Source organism: Pelobates fuscus, chromosome 10, assembly GCF_036172605.1.
Source record: "Pelobates fuscus isolate aPelFus1 chromosome 10, aPelFus1.pri, whole genome shotgun sequence".
In the NCBI taxonomy this organism is placed as follows: Eukaryota; Metazoa; Chordata; class Amphibia; order Anura; family Pelobatidae; genus Pelobates; species Pelobates fuscus.
The window spans coordinates 134,079,483-134,094,055 of NC_086326.1; the positions used below are offsets into that span (position 1 = coordinate 134,079,483).

At 41.2% G+C, this 14,573-nt stretch overlaps 1 protein-coding gene across 1 annotated transcript in view; it reads right to left on the reverse strand.

Moving 5' to 3' along the window:
• Positions 1 to 439: 439 nt before the first annotated feature.
• Positions 440 to 14,573, reverse strand: part of LOC134575400 (protein NDNF-like) — a 34,300-nt gene continuing 20,166 nt past the window's right edge. Inside the window, exons 2-4 of the mRNA XM_063434702.1 lie at positions 6,483 to 6,660; positions 2,947 to 3,071; positions 440 to 1,840 (exon numbers count right to left, since the gene is read on the reverse strand). Coding sequence (XP_063290772.1) covers positions 486 to 1,840; positions 2,947 to 3,071; positions 6,483 to 6,660 — 1,658 coding nt within the window. The 3' untranslated portion in view covers positions 440 to 485. The remainder of the gene's footprint in view (positions 1,841 to 2,946; positions 3,072 to 6,482; positions 6,661 to 14,573) is intronic.

The following is a 14,573-nucleotide window of genomic DNA, read 5'->3' on the forward strand; positions in this document are numbered from 1 at the left end:
TGTGCACACAGAAGTTCTTTGTTGGGGATGAAAAGATCCAGCCATCATTTTACACCATTTTAACAGAGTTTTAATGAAATACATCCTTCAGCTTTTTAAATTGGCATATACAAAACATAGAAGACATGGTGTTCATATATAAAAGTAAAAATTGGCTTTTGTATGCTTACTTCAATTTTCCAAAAGAGAGCTTGGTTGTTAAATTGTTAATTGTAGGGAGAAAGTGTTTCCAAGGACAGAAAATATATTACACAAAAATATATGGTAGCTAAAGACACAAAAAAGATAAAACTTACAATCGACAGTTTCTATCAAACATTTTAACATTATTTTAATTAAATACATCCTTCATTGAGAACACTGGCATATACAAAACATAGATGTCATTGTGTCCATATATAAAATAAAAAATGAGCCTTTAAATAAACATTTGTTTCTTTCTTTCATTTTTATCAAGATGTCATGTAAAAATGTTGGTTCGACCATTAACAATTTTTTCTCGTCTTAACAAGTTTACTGTGATACCTCACCAGTATTCCAGAGTTGCCCATGAGATACACATCGATTAGGTATGAAGTATCTCTCTGTAGACCACCTATGGTCTCTGAGGTCACTGCTCTTTGGACATTGATATCATGAAAATATTTACATATAACTTTCTCTGATTTTGGTCGAGAGTTGGGGCCTGAGCACCTGTCAACATTGGACATCTCTCTCCAAACTTCATCTTCCTGAACCTTTTTCTTATACACACAATACATATTCCTCTCTTGTGTACCAAGCCAAGCAATGGTGACTGTGTCACATGTTCGCAGTTTGTTGAAAGATTTTATTTTTAAGCTATCCGGAAAGAAAGGAAATAAAGGCTTGAAGATATGCGAAGATGCCTGGACCATAACAGAAGAATTTGACACGAGCTCAGTTGATTTGACTATTGCTATGTACTTCTCATTCGGTTTGCCTTTCAGTGTAATATGCCTTAGACCTTGAATGGTTTCTGATACTAATATTTTTCCATTTTTTAATATCTGAGCTCGGATTTGTCCTCTACATAACTGGAATGTGAACTGGACTTTTTTATGTTGGGCCTGATATTGAAAACTATAAACCTTTTGTCTCTTTCCATTGAAGTTAAGTTGGACTATTTTTCCATCTTTCAAGTAGGAGACCTTGGGTTTGGGCTCTGTCAAAGTTTTAGCAAATGTCCCTGTATATGCAGCGCTAGCATTTGTAAGGAGATTTACTACAAATACATCAAAATAATACTGGATGTTTGAGCTCAAGTTATGCACGGTATATGTATTTTTATTACCAATGCATATCTGTCTAACATCCAAGTTACTTGTTTTGTGAATGATACTGAACTCATTATTGGACAGAATCATAACATTGTCATTGTCATCTACATATTGAGAGATAGGAAAAGTAGATGACTTGGTGTGTTTCCCTCCAGCAGATCTTATAGCAGTGTCAGCAGCACACAAACTTTTGTAGTTGTGTTTTTCGTTAACGAGAAGGCAATATTCAATGTATTCCTTGTTTCTGATGGCTGAAGGGCTTGGTTTCCAGACCAAGGTAGCAGAGTTATGGTTGAGTGAGGTGACGTCAATGCGAGGATCTCCCGGAAGCTCAGGAAACAAATTTCCATGTGTAAGGTCAGTTGTTAAATATACAGAAATATGAGTGTCTCTCTCTGTAGACAGCAATTCCAGGACAAACAGAGATGACTGTACAGCCGCTCCAATAAAGTTCTCAACAGAATTTCCTTTGTAGTGGAACAGTGTAGACACTGTCTTGGAAAACGATTGAGACTTCAGGTCATCAAAGAATCTAAACCCATCTAGAATAAAGGGGAACAAAGGGTAATGCTTAATATCAATGGACCACCAGTAACCCAAAATAGTCCAAAATAGTCAGGACTATCCCACGCAGTGAAGTGGTTGAATTGTGGTACATAATTAGATAAAGAACCATACTAAAAATAAATACATTTTTAGTTAATAAACTAACCATTCAAGATTAGTACGTAATTTGAGGAAACTATGAGTTGATAACTATGTAAATGTATTGGAAATGATATGACTACCTCAAGTTTGCGATTTCCCTTTACCTCATTTCTACCATTTTGGTGGAAAAATACAAGGTTAAAATAAAGTATATCATGAACTATATTGTCATGTTTTTTTTTTTCAATAAACCATTTTTTAGAATTATATTATTCTACTCAGAAAATCTTAAACCCAATAAAACCCATCAGCTAAACAAAAATAACCAAATATTATGCACTTTGCTGCTTATAGCATATATGCACTAGTGTTCAAAGTATGCCTGAAAACACAAGTGTTATGGTTTTATCACTTAAGCCCGAATTAACTATTGATTGGCAAAATTTGGTGAAGATCATATAATTACACCTATCTTGATAGAGGACGTGCTTTGTATTTTTGTATTTCCCTTGTACTTAGATTATTTCAAAGTTTTCTGGCTTTCTGTAACTCCCAGCTATTAAGAATGTTCTTATCCTTAGTTCTTCATATGATGAGTATGACTTTTTATCTACCAATAAGACTAAAGGTTCAAGATATCACCTGGTCTGTTGACACCTCCATCAATCAGAACCATTACGGACTCTGGTAATATTGCTTTTTGCCCCAGAACTCTCTAATTTCCAGACAAATTCATCCTGAAAAAGTCTGCTGTTAAAAAAAACTGTTACAAGGAGCCTTTAATTTTAGGTGTCTGAAACCTTGCAAGTAGCCTGTGTTACATCTATTCTATTGAAATTATTCCAGATTTATCTATTGACGAATCCCATGGCTGCCCATCTACTCCTTGCACTGAAAGTCCTCTCTGAATTCCTGAAAAAACACACAAAATATATAGCGTTGCCATGCTAGTTGCAGACTATATATCCAGCTAATTGACGGTTTAAATGGCTATATATACCTGCTATTTTTCCGTGGGATACGTGGGCTTTGTAGTGTAGAATGCTCCATTCAATGGGCACATCACATGGAGTCACTGTGATCGAGAAGTGAGGTGTAGCATTTTCTTCCAGGAAGAAGTAGTACCTGCAAATGACAACATGCAAAAACTGAGCAATGCATTCAGATACAACGTGGAATACGTGCTGGAGTTGTCAACGCAAAAAGCGGTGGATTCCTATAAAACTGATAGCAAATTCTACTTGCCATAATTCTTCATCTGACTGTTTTATAGCTGAGGGACTCTTATTCCTTAGATAACAGAACCACAGTTAAGCACAGTATATAAACCATTAATCTTTTTATTGATGTTTTCACATAAATTAAACAAGTGGAGCAATGTAGACTGATCATCATGGAAACCAACTTGTTGGCCAGACCTCAAAATCCATATTCTCCCTTTTTGTATTTATCTTGATTTACTGTTTTGTTTTGTTACATAATAATTGCACTTCGTTTACAAATGCGGAGGGCGTACGTAAAATATGCAGTCCATGCACTGTCCAAACCATACAGCAAGCAACAAAGCAAACATCATTTTTTTTATTGGGGGGCAACTTGAAATTCTGCACCTACAGGCACTCAAGATGTAAATTCAACCGTGTCCACGTAACTTTGTTTTAAAGCTCAAAACAATAAGACCTTTCATTGCGCTTGAATTAAAAGAATTTACAGAGGTATGTGTTTTTGAGACACAGAGATTACCCTAGCAGGGTTATTCCCTTACGTTAGAATTCGAAGTGACTTCAAACTGTATTCAAATCTAAAATATAAATAGTTGAACTGGCAAAATTCTCTAAGCCAGCTGTGGCCTTAAATGTGAAATTTACCGTGAATTCTCACTTTCGTAAATAACCCCGTAAGACGATTTGTGTTGTAAAAAATTAGTCGACGAAGCCTACTATGCAACAACAATCCTAGCACAGACTGTATTTTCTTTCCATTATTAAGATATGTTTTCCATTCTTGCAGACGGCCGAGATGGAAACAATTCATAAACCGTAACCCTATAGCGAAGTTTATGGGTGACAGAAATTCAAATCCTCCATAACACAGCAGATTGTTACTTTTATGGAGCAACAGGAAACAAGGAAACGTGCAAACATCATCATAGAAACGAATTTCTCTCTATGTTAATTGGAAAAGAAAGACACGTAGCAAACTTTATACAGGTCTATAAAGACGCAATCTCTCCAGTAATAGGAATTTCTATCTTTGTTTACTATACTAAACACCTTTTCTTCAACTTGGGGAATTCACAAGGGTCTCTTAATGGTATTAGAATGCCGTGGGTTTCACGGAGACAGAATCCGACAGCTCACAAATGTTCTCTTACGTAAAAATATGTTCTAGCTTGATACACAAAGGACATTCCAATGTAAAGGTCACTTGGTGTAGAAATATGTGGGATTTTTTAAAAGTCGTTTTACTAAATAATTGCACTGATATGGATTATTAAAACTATTCATGGATTGGTTAAGTGATTCTATTATACCGTTTTAGTGAATAGGAACACCTCCTTTGATAACTAATTGCTGGCAGCAACAAAGGTACCTTCTACAAGATTTTGAAATCAAAACCATTAAATAAATCTAAATAGTTTTTTTTGTTTGTTTAATCTAGCGTTTTTTTAATTCAATGTGGTTGATTGTAGATTTGAGTTAAACTTAAGTTGGACCTGACTAGACAAGGTTTACTGGTTAAGTTTTATAAATTTTTTTGGTCATTGGTTACAGTTTAATTGACACTTCAGGCACCATAACCACTACTTCCTGCTGCAGTGGTTATAGAGTCAGGGTGACTAGGTGTCGTCCCACGGTATTAGTCAAACATTTTGTGTATTGTATGAAAACTTACCTGGGTCACTCACACTGCACCTGATCTCAATGGGATAAAGCATGGCCTATGGACTATGGACTATGAGAGGATGGCGCTGCTTAGGTCGGTACAGTTAACCATATTCTCAAGCAGGAGAAGACTGGGAGCAAGGCAGGATCCAGGTAAGTTGTGAAATCATAGTAAAATGGGTTGACTACTAGCCATGGGATGACGATAGGCACTGTAACCTCAATAATTGACTGTAGTGGTTATGGTGTTTGGAGGGTGTCTTTCATAGATTTTGGAGTTTACAAACTCAGAAATTTAATAAACACAACTAGATGAAATGCAACCCCACACCATGAAGGTCACCCCCTCTTTCCTCCTTGAAATTTACACATATTTTCGTTTTTAATTAAGAAGACCAATACGTCTATTTTCATTAGAGCTGTGCTATAGAACTTAAAGTTGAAATGTCACTTCTTTGCAAATTACAGGCGGAAAATCAACTATAACTTGTATTAACCATTTTTTTCTGTATGATGCCTAATGGTCTTTAAAATGTCTATTAAAGATTTTGCAAGTGACATCACAATCTAGTTCAGACCAGGCACAGCCAAGGCACACAATGCAAATGTAGGGGAAGAGACAAAGAAAATAAACATTGTTTTGTTTTCTTCTCTTCTCTTCCACTATGTTCAACAGCAGAAAAGGGCAACTTTTATTATAATATATGACAAGCCGCGATGGGTGCTCCCAGTTCCAGGATAAATTGTAGATTTCCACATTTAATTAATTTATTTAGATGTCACAAAAATATATTGTTGAATAGAGCGGATAGGGAAATATAACATTAAGAATCATGACAAATGATGGTTCCCCTAAAACATATAAAGGGAGATAAATTGACAAATATTGAGTCTGCTTAGCAAGTCAAACTTTTTCAAAGTAAATGTCTCCACGTTCAGCATTTTTCCTAAAAGTAAGTAGTTCATTCTCCAGCATTTGAACTTTGTTTTTATTTTTCTGAAAATGTGACTGTGCTGTCTATGTTAATTTGCATAATGCACATGGCATGCTGGGCCTTCAGACCTGTTGCATCCATGAAAAGGTTTTTTTCCACTAAAAAAATGTATCATGAAATGTAGAATATGTCACAATGTGTTTGTTTTTGTGGCTAGGAATGAAGAAGAAAGCTACTCTAATTATAGGGACATTACACTGCCTAAAAAAAAATAAAAAATCAAATGTTAGTACATATACTACTATATATAATGAAAACATGCATCTATTGAATCGGGCATTTTTCATTGGGGGTTTGCAAGCCTTCCCCTTCTAACCCAACCTAGAGCTTTTGTGGCTGTCCAATCACAGACTTGTCAATGCAGCTCAATAAGGTTGCCTGTCTCTTTAGTTTAACTCAACTGAGCTAAACAAACCAGGAAGTAAGAGGAACGGTGGTCTGAGTGACAGCCAGGGGGGTGTAACAAGGTTCATTTATAAAAGTGCAAATTTTTATTGAAGTCTCTACTTTTTATTAAATGGAAAAAAAAGACACACTTCACACATAAAGCACATCAGCAAACGAATGTGCTTTAGGGGTTTGGAGTATCCGTTTGATTACATAGCAAAGAATGTGCTCCGTTTGATAAAAAGGGCGCATATCCTTTAGTGTCTTACCTTTTTGTAATGTCTTTTAGCAAGTAGATTGTACTTTCTTTTCCATCGGGAAGTAATAGCGAGTGATATTGGTTGAAAAGATTCCTCCTCAGTTTGGCAGATGATGCGATGTTTGAAATGCACAGACATCCAGATATTACAACCACTACATACAGGAAAACCACAAGGGGACTTCTGCCTGCACCTATAATTAATGGGTAAAAAAAAATAGTTAGTGGTTTATCTTTGTTATCCAAATAATATTGTGGTGGAATCTCGGTAAAAATAAATTTAGTAGGCCGAGATTACCACGTGGCATGTGTACGTGCATATGCTGACGTATTGATCAGTTGGTTGCACGAGGCAAGATACGATCAGTAGTGTACGGAGCATGTGCAAGAATACAGGATGTAGTATTCCCCTCCTCCATTGTGCTGGACAAGCCATGCGGTCAAGCAGGAAGTTAATTCTTATTTGTATTGATTGGTCAAGAGAATGTGCGGGTGGAGCTTAATATGGGAGGAGTTATATGCCTATATAAGGAACCTGCACTATTGTCCGGGGCTCAGAACTTGCTGTATTTTGGTGACATTAGTCCCTCTGAGTCCCGATCGGTGATCCAATAAAGAATCTCTTCCTTCCTGAAGAAACCTGTGTCCATCTCTCTGTGCTTGGCTTCCGTCAGTTTCTCCGGTATCATTTGGTGCATTGGCCGGGAAGCTCATCGTTCAACGGTAGCTGAGAGGCAGAGGCGTGAGACGGTCTATCTTTGCCCACGTTCTCTACGGCTGCACCCCTGAACTTCTGCGTGGACCTCCCTTCGTCTCGGCGCCACTGGTCTGTTGTCCAGGAGATCATCGGCCTCTACGTAAGAAGTGCTGGGGTGTCCCCGTCGATGAGTGTGAACTCAGGTTCAGGAACGAGGAGGTAAGACAACTGCTGTTTTAGACGGCAGACCCACTAGGGGTATACCGATTGTGCGGTAGGCCCATAAGGGGTTTGAATTGTGTATGGAATCTGCCCCCTCTGTCGGAGGGAAGGAGCGAAGGTGTACCGCTCAATCGAACGCTCTTTAGTAAGACCGTTTGATTTGGTTAGTCAGGCGGGGTTCTGGTGTAAATAGCCCTAGCCGGACACCGGTGTCTTGTCTAGACTAGCGTTCTAGGGTGTATATTTTGTTCGCTAGGTCGGAGGGACCGGGAGACTAAGCGGCATCTGTGTAAATTCGGTTCGCTAGCTCTCAACCTATCTTGGCTAAGTGGGAAGGCGTGTAAATTTGGAACCCACTAGATTTTTGATAGAGTAATCGACTAAGAGGCGTCTGTGTAAATTCGGTCCTCTAGTTCGCTATATGTGGTGCTTGGGCAGTGTGGCTAACCAAAACGGATGTAGATAGTTTTAGGTAGTCCATTCAAGGTACTGGCCAATAGTTTAGTTGGGATTGTAAATGTGTTAAAGATTGTTAGTAAAGTGTATATCTTGTTAGATAGCGCGAGCTCAGCCGTCTAGCGGGAGTGTTAATAGTGTGTTGCTGTATCATAGTGCACGGTACCATAACCGTGTATATTTACTGACACTGTATATAAGTACTAATCACTGTCGTCCATTGCATGTTTAACACCATAACCACTAATAATTGTATTGTGACCTTAAATTGTGCTTTGACCTATGCTAACCGTACTGTAACCGCTATTTGTAAAAGACGATGTTACTGGGGTGTGTTATAGACGGGTAATTCATATATAGAGAATTATAGCGTGGGTGACTGTATAGTTTCGCCAAAGGGCATAATATTGATTATCTAGTGACTGGTGTAACAGCTGTGTGTGTACGGGAATTCCCTGAGTGTTTATTGTGTTATTGTGTACGTTTCACTTGGTAACCGTACCACGTGGTGCTGTTGCCAGAGGAAACGGGTGTGACTGTTGAATAGTACGCGTGCATAGTATTCGTTGTCAACGACGTTCCATTGATAAGTATGGGCGCGTCGGAGTCAACGATTCCGGATCCCTTAGGTTGTATGGTAAAGAATTTTAAAAAGGGATTCAAAACATGTGATTTTGGGGTTAAAATGTCTCCTTTGGTCACTTTGTGCACTAGGGAGTGGCCTACTTTGGTTGCGGCATGGCCGCCACGTGGCAGTTTGGATCCAACTCTGGTACAGCGCGTACACGTGGCTGTGTCACGTAGGCCTGAACTTTACGGGCAGTTTCCATATATTGATTGTTGGAGACAGGCCGTAAACGACTCGCCAAAATGGATTCAGATATGCCACGAGGAGCAGTGTCGCCTAATGGTGGCCAGGACTTGTTTGTCCACTAGGACTGTGGTTAGGCCCATTTTGGACACGCCCCCTGAGTCCGAGATTCCTTTGCCGCCCCCTTACTTCCCTTTAAGAGGAAATGACGCGAATGCAGGAAGTTCTATACCCCTCCCCTCATTGCCCTCATCCACTTCCGCTTCCTCCTCTAGTACAGAATCCACCCCCCCTCGTATTAAACCTCCCCTTCCGGAACCAGAACCAACCCCCGTTAGATCTAAATATCCTGATTTGGCGCCACTTCAAACTTCCGGTCAAGCTTCTTCTAGCTCGGCTGGGAGTATTCTATTTACTAACTTTTCCCAAAATCAAGCTCCCACATCCTCATGCCCTATTTCCCCCCGACTGGAACCTCTAACTGACGCCCCTCCACGTAGCCCCATACTAACCCGACAACTGACCGGTACCCAACAATTAAAACATTATCAGATGCCTCTTCGTCTGAATCCTGGGTCAGCCTATATCGATGCCGCAGGTCAAATGGCACATGCTGACCCAGTCTTCGTATATGTTCCGTTCACGACTACCGATCTCTTGAATTGGAAGACCCACAATTCCTCGTACACTGAGAAACCACAAGCTATGACCGATCTGTTCACCTCGATAGTTCAGACACATAACCCGACATGGGCTGATTGCCAGCAGTTATTAATGACATTGTTCAATAATGAGGAAAGGACAAGGATTAATCAAGCGGCCATTAAAGCGCTAGAGGATAGAGCCCGTGCTTTGAATCAATCCAGCAGCATGGGCCGCAAAACATTACCCTAATACCGATCCCGATTGGAATGTAAATGGCGCAGATATGGTTCAACTCAGAGCCTATAGAGACGCTATAATTGCTGGCATGAAAGCCGGAGGGAAGAAAGCTATTAACATGTCGAAGACAGTTGAGGTGATTCAGAAAAGTGATGAAGCGCCCAGTGTCTTTTATGACCGATTATTGGAGGCATACCGCTTGTATACCCCCTTTAATCCGGAAGACGCAGATAATTCCCGAATGGTGAACTCCGCCTTTGTCAGCCAAGCTTACGGAGATATTAAGCGCAAGCTACAAAAGTTAGAAGGGTTTGCAGGTATGTCTATCACCCAACTAATGGAGGTAGCGAATAAAGTATATATGAACAGGGAAACAGAGACAAAGAAAGAGGAAGAGCGCAAGATGCGTAGAAAGGCAGATATGTTAGCGGTAGCGATCGCAGGCGTAGATAGACGGGGCCCAGATAGAGGCGATAGTAAGTGGAATGAGGAACCTCTGAGTAGAAATCAGTGCGCATACTGTAGGGAAGAAGGGCATTGGAGAAATGAGTGTCCGCGAAGAGAACAGTATGAGAGAGACAGACCTAGGACAGGTTATGGAAACTTTAGAGGCAGAGCGAGAGGTAGAGGAGGCCCCGGAGGGAGCAATGGTAATAGAGGGAGTAATGGGAACAGAGGAAGTGTAAGGGAAGATAGGTACTATCCAGCAGCGCAAAGGTCCCGCGATAGAGAAGGTAGGGACTTTGTAGGATTGGCTGACACAGTCATGGAGGACTATTGATACCGACCGGGCTCCATCCCCCTTGGTCGAGCGGAGCCTATGGTCGATGTATCAATAGGGGGAAAAAGGAGTGCGTTCATGATCGACACTGGTGCTGAACATTCGGTGGTGACTGACCTAGTTGCTCCTCCATCTGGAAGAACTATTACTGTAATAGGAGCAACTGGAAGAAGTGCTGCAAAACCGGTTCTTAAAAGTCGACTCTGTACATTGGGAGGCCACGTAGTAAAACATCAATTCCTTTATATGCCTGAATGTCCAGTCCAATTGCTGGGACGTGATATGCTATCTAAGTTACAAGCGCAGATTACGTTCCTACCAAATGGAACAACATCCTTAAAGTTTAATGGACCTTCAGGTATTATGACATTATCCGTACCAAAGGAAGAAGAGTGGCGACTTTATACAGCGTTGACTAGCCAAAACCCTAGGAGTGATGAGTCCTTATTCAACATACCAGGAGTTTGGGCAGAGAACAACCCACCAGGACTGGCCCGCAATATTCCACCTATTAAAATCGAACTAAAACTTGGGGTTTATCCAGTGAGCCTAAGACAATATCACATCCCGCAGAAGGCTAAGAAGAACATCCAATCTCATCTGGATAAGTTCATACGGTATGGTATCCTAAAATTCTGTACTTCCCCCTGGAACACCCCATTGCTGCCTGTTCAAAAGCCCGGTACAGATGAGTATCGACCTGTGCAGGACTTGAGAGCAGTCAATGATGCGGTTGTTAGTATACATCCAGTTGTGCCCAATCCATATAACCTGCTTGCTTTAATTCCGGGCGGGGCTACTTACTTTACAGTCCTAGACCTCAAAGATGCCTTCTTTTGCCTCCGAATTGCCGCAGAAAGTCAATGTATCTTCGCTTTCCAATGGGAAAACGCTGTAACGGGCTCAAAACGCCAAATGACCTGGACAAGACTGCCCCAAGGGTTTAAAAATTCACCTACCCTATTTGGTTCAGCTCTAAGTCAAGATCTACTGGATTTCGAGTCCATCCCAGGAGAGTGTGTATTGTTACAATATGTAGATGACGTGTTGATAGCAGCAGTTACAAAGGAAATATGTCAGCAAGCAACGCACGATCTACTACACATTCTCTGGAAGGCAGGATACAAGGTGTCTAGAAAGAAGGCTCAGTTGTGTTTGCCAACTGTCAAATATCTGGGATTCCATATCTCTGAAGGTCAAAGATTTATGGGGCCAGAGAGAAAAGAAGCTGTGTGCCAAATACCGATACCCAAGAATAGAAGACAAGTGCGAGAATTCTTGGGGGCAGCAGGCTTCTGTAGGATATGGATTCCCAGCTACGCGATACTGGCAAAACCTCTGTATGCAGCTATCAAAGGTACAGAGCACGACCCCTTCTTATGGACTCAAGAACAGCAAACGGCATTTGAAGATGTGAAGAAGGCTTTGATGAGTGCCCCAGCATTAGGTCTACCTGATCACACACGACCATTCTACCTGTATGTACATGAGCAAAGAAGAATGTCTGTGGGAGTATTGACACAGTACTTGGGATCATGGCAAAGACCTGTTGCCTACATGTCTAAGCAACTGGATGCAGTGGCCAGCGGACTTCCACCTTGTCTAAGAGCCGTAGCTGCAGCCGCCCTGCTAGTAGCTGAAGCCGATAAACTCACTCTGGGTCAAGAACTTTATGTACGAGTCCCACATGCAGTACAGACGTTGTTGGATTACAAAGGAAATCATTGGTTTAGTAACAGCCGTATGACCAAGTATCAAGCAATGTTGTGTGAAAACCCAAGAGTGCATTTAGAGACTGTAAACACCTTAAATCCAGCTACCCTTTTGCCACAACCTACTGAAAGTCAACATGATTGTTTGGAAGTAATGGATGAAGTATTTTCAAGTAGACCCGATCTTCGTGATTTTCCCATCCAGAACCCCGATGTTCAATATTACACCGACGGCAGTAGTTATGTAAAAGAAGGGATCCGCTATGCAGGATATGCAGTAACAACAATAGACAAGGTGATAGAAGCTCGGCCACTGGCAAAAGGAACATCAGCACAAAAGGCAGAATTGATAGCACTGACACGAGCGTTACAATTGGCTGAAGGTTTAAGAGTGAACATCTACACGGACTCCAAGTATGCGTTTTTAACCACTCATGCCCACGGAGCTTTGTATAAAGAAAGAGGACTATTGAATTCAGAAGGCAAAGAAATCAAGTATGCAGCTGAAATCCTACAACTATTGGAAGCAGTGTGGGAGCCGAGAGAAGTCGGTATTATACATTGTCGAGCGCATCTGAGAGGAGATGGTGATGTAACCAAAGGAAATCGGATGGCAGATAGTGCAGCTAAGCGTGCCGCTGAATCGGGAAGACAGGAGTATGTGGGGCATATAGCTATAGTAATTGTCCAAAACTGTCACAACGGGACACATTCTGGGAGAGACAGCACAGAAGAATCTCTCAGAAAACATTTCTACATACCAAGATTGTCCAACTTGACTCAGGCCATTGTACGAAGATGTGTAATGTGTGCTAAAAATAATGCAAGGCAAGGACCAGTAAAGCCACCAGGAGTCCAGTTTATGGGGGGACTCCCCATGTCCGATTTACAAATTGACTATACAGTGATGCCTAAATCGGGTGGACATCGCTACCTGCTGGTAGTTGTGTGTACCTATTCAGGCTGGGTAGAAGCATGTCCTACTCATACAGAGAAAGCAGGAGAAGTTGTGAGATTCCTGCTACGAGAAATAATACCCCGATATGGACTACCCTGCTCTATAGGATCGGACAATGGTCCAGCTTTTGTTCATCAGTGCCTACAACAACTGACTCATATGCTTGGTATAAAGTGGAGGCTTCATACAGCGTTATAGACCCCAGAGTTCTGGTAAGGTAGAGAGAATGAATAGAACTATTAAGAATCAGTTGGCTAAAATGTGTCAGGAAACCCAACTTAAGTGGAACGTTCTCTTACCCATAGCTCTATTGCGAATCCGCAGTACACCTACCAGAAGGATGGGCCTCTCTCCTTTTGAAATCATGTATGGGCGACCACCTCCCGTACTTGGTAACTTAAGGGGGGATTTGAGTCAGTTGGGAGAAGGAATTACCCGGCAGCAGGTTGTAGAGTTGGGTAAGACTATGGAGGAGGTACAGAAATGGGTACAAGATAGATTACCTGTGAATATTTATCCCCCAGTTCATAGTTACCACCCAGGAGACCAAGTGTGGATTAAAGAGTGGAATAATGTACCGTTAATGCCCAAGTGGAGAGGTCCTTATGTTGTTCTTTTGTCTACCCCTACAGCGATAAAAGTAGCCGAAGTGACTCCGTGGATACATCACTCCAGGGTTAAACCAGCAGCAGTCGATTCTTGGCAAGTTACAGCAGATCCAGAGAATCCCTGCAAGATCCGGTTAAAACGCACGACTCAGTCGGAGTGACGAGGAACTTTGTGGATTACAAATTTTATTGTTTCAGAGATTTGGTAAGTGAGTGAGAAGGCCATAATAAAGCCTGTCCGCTCACCGACGTATAGTGTATAAGCCAGGAAAAGTCTCGAAGGGACCCCTGTGAAGACGAGCAGAACTCCATTCCCTGCAGCCCTTACATCCTGGAAGCTGAGGTGCCTTCGCACGGATGAAGACTGAGGATGACGACGAAAGATGTGTTTATGATAATGTTTATTTATGTGTATTTTTATATTCAGGAAGGTAGAGGTACCGACACTCCTAGCTGTGAGGTGTGCATTAAGACTACAAGAACAGGTAACCATATTTCCCAAACCCTAATTTGGCATTCACAATACGAGTGTAAAGGAGATGTATCAAGATGTAGATACCTAAATATAGAATATAGTGTGTGCCATTTAGGAGTAGGAGAACCTAAGTGCTTCAGTCCAGAGTATCAACCTCGTACAATTTGGTTGACTCTCAGGAATGGAGATCCTCAGGGGACCCTAATTAATAAGACGGTATTAGAATCCGTACATTCTTCGGGTGTTCTGCTATTTGATGCGTGTAAGGCGATATTAAGTGGTAGAAAGCCGTGGAATGTATGTGGGGATCTTAGATGGGAGAGGACGTATGGGTCTAACGATAAATATATTTGTCCCAGTAGTAAAAATAAATATGTGAGTCCTAGATGCCCAAATAGAGATTATAACTTTTGCCCATATTGGTCTTGTGTGGGGACAGACAGTAGACAAGGACATGATTGTGACTAAGTTGCCTACCAGCCCATATTGTAAGTCTATG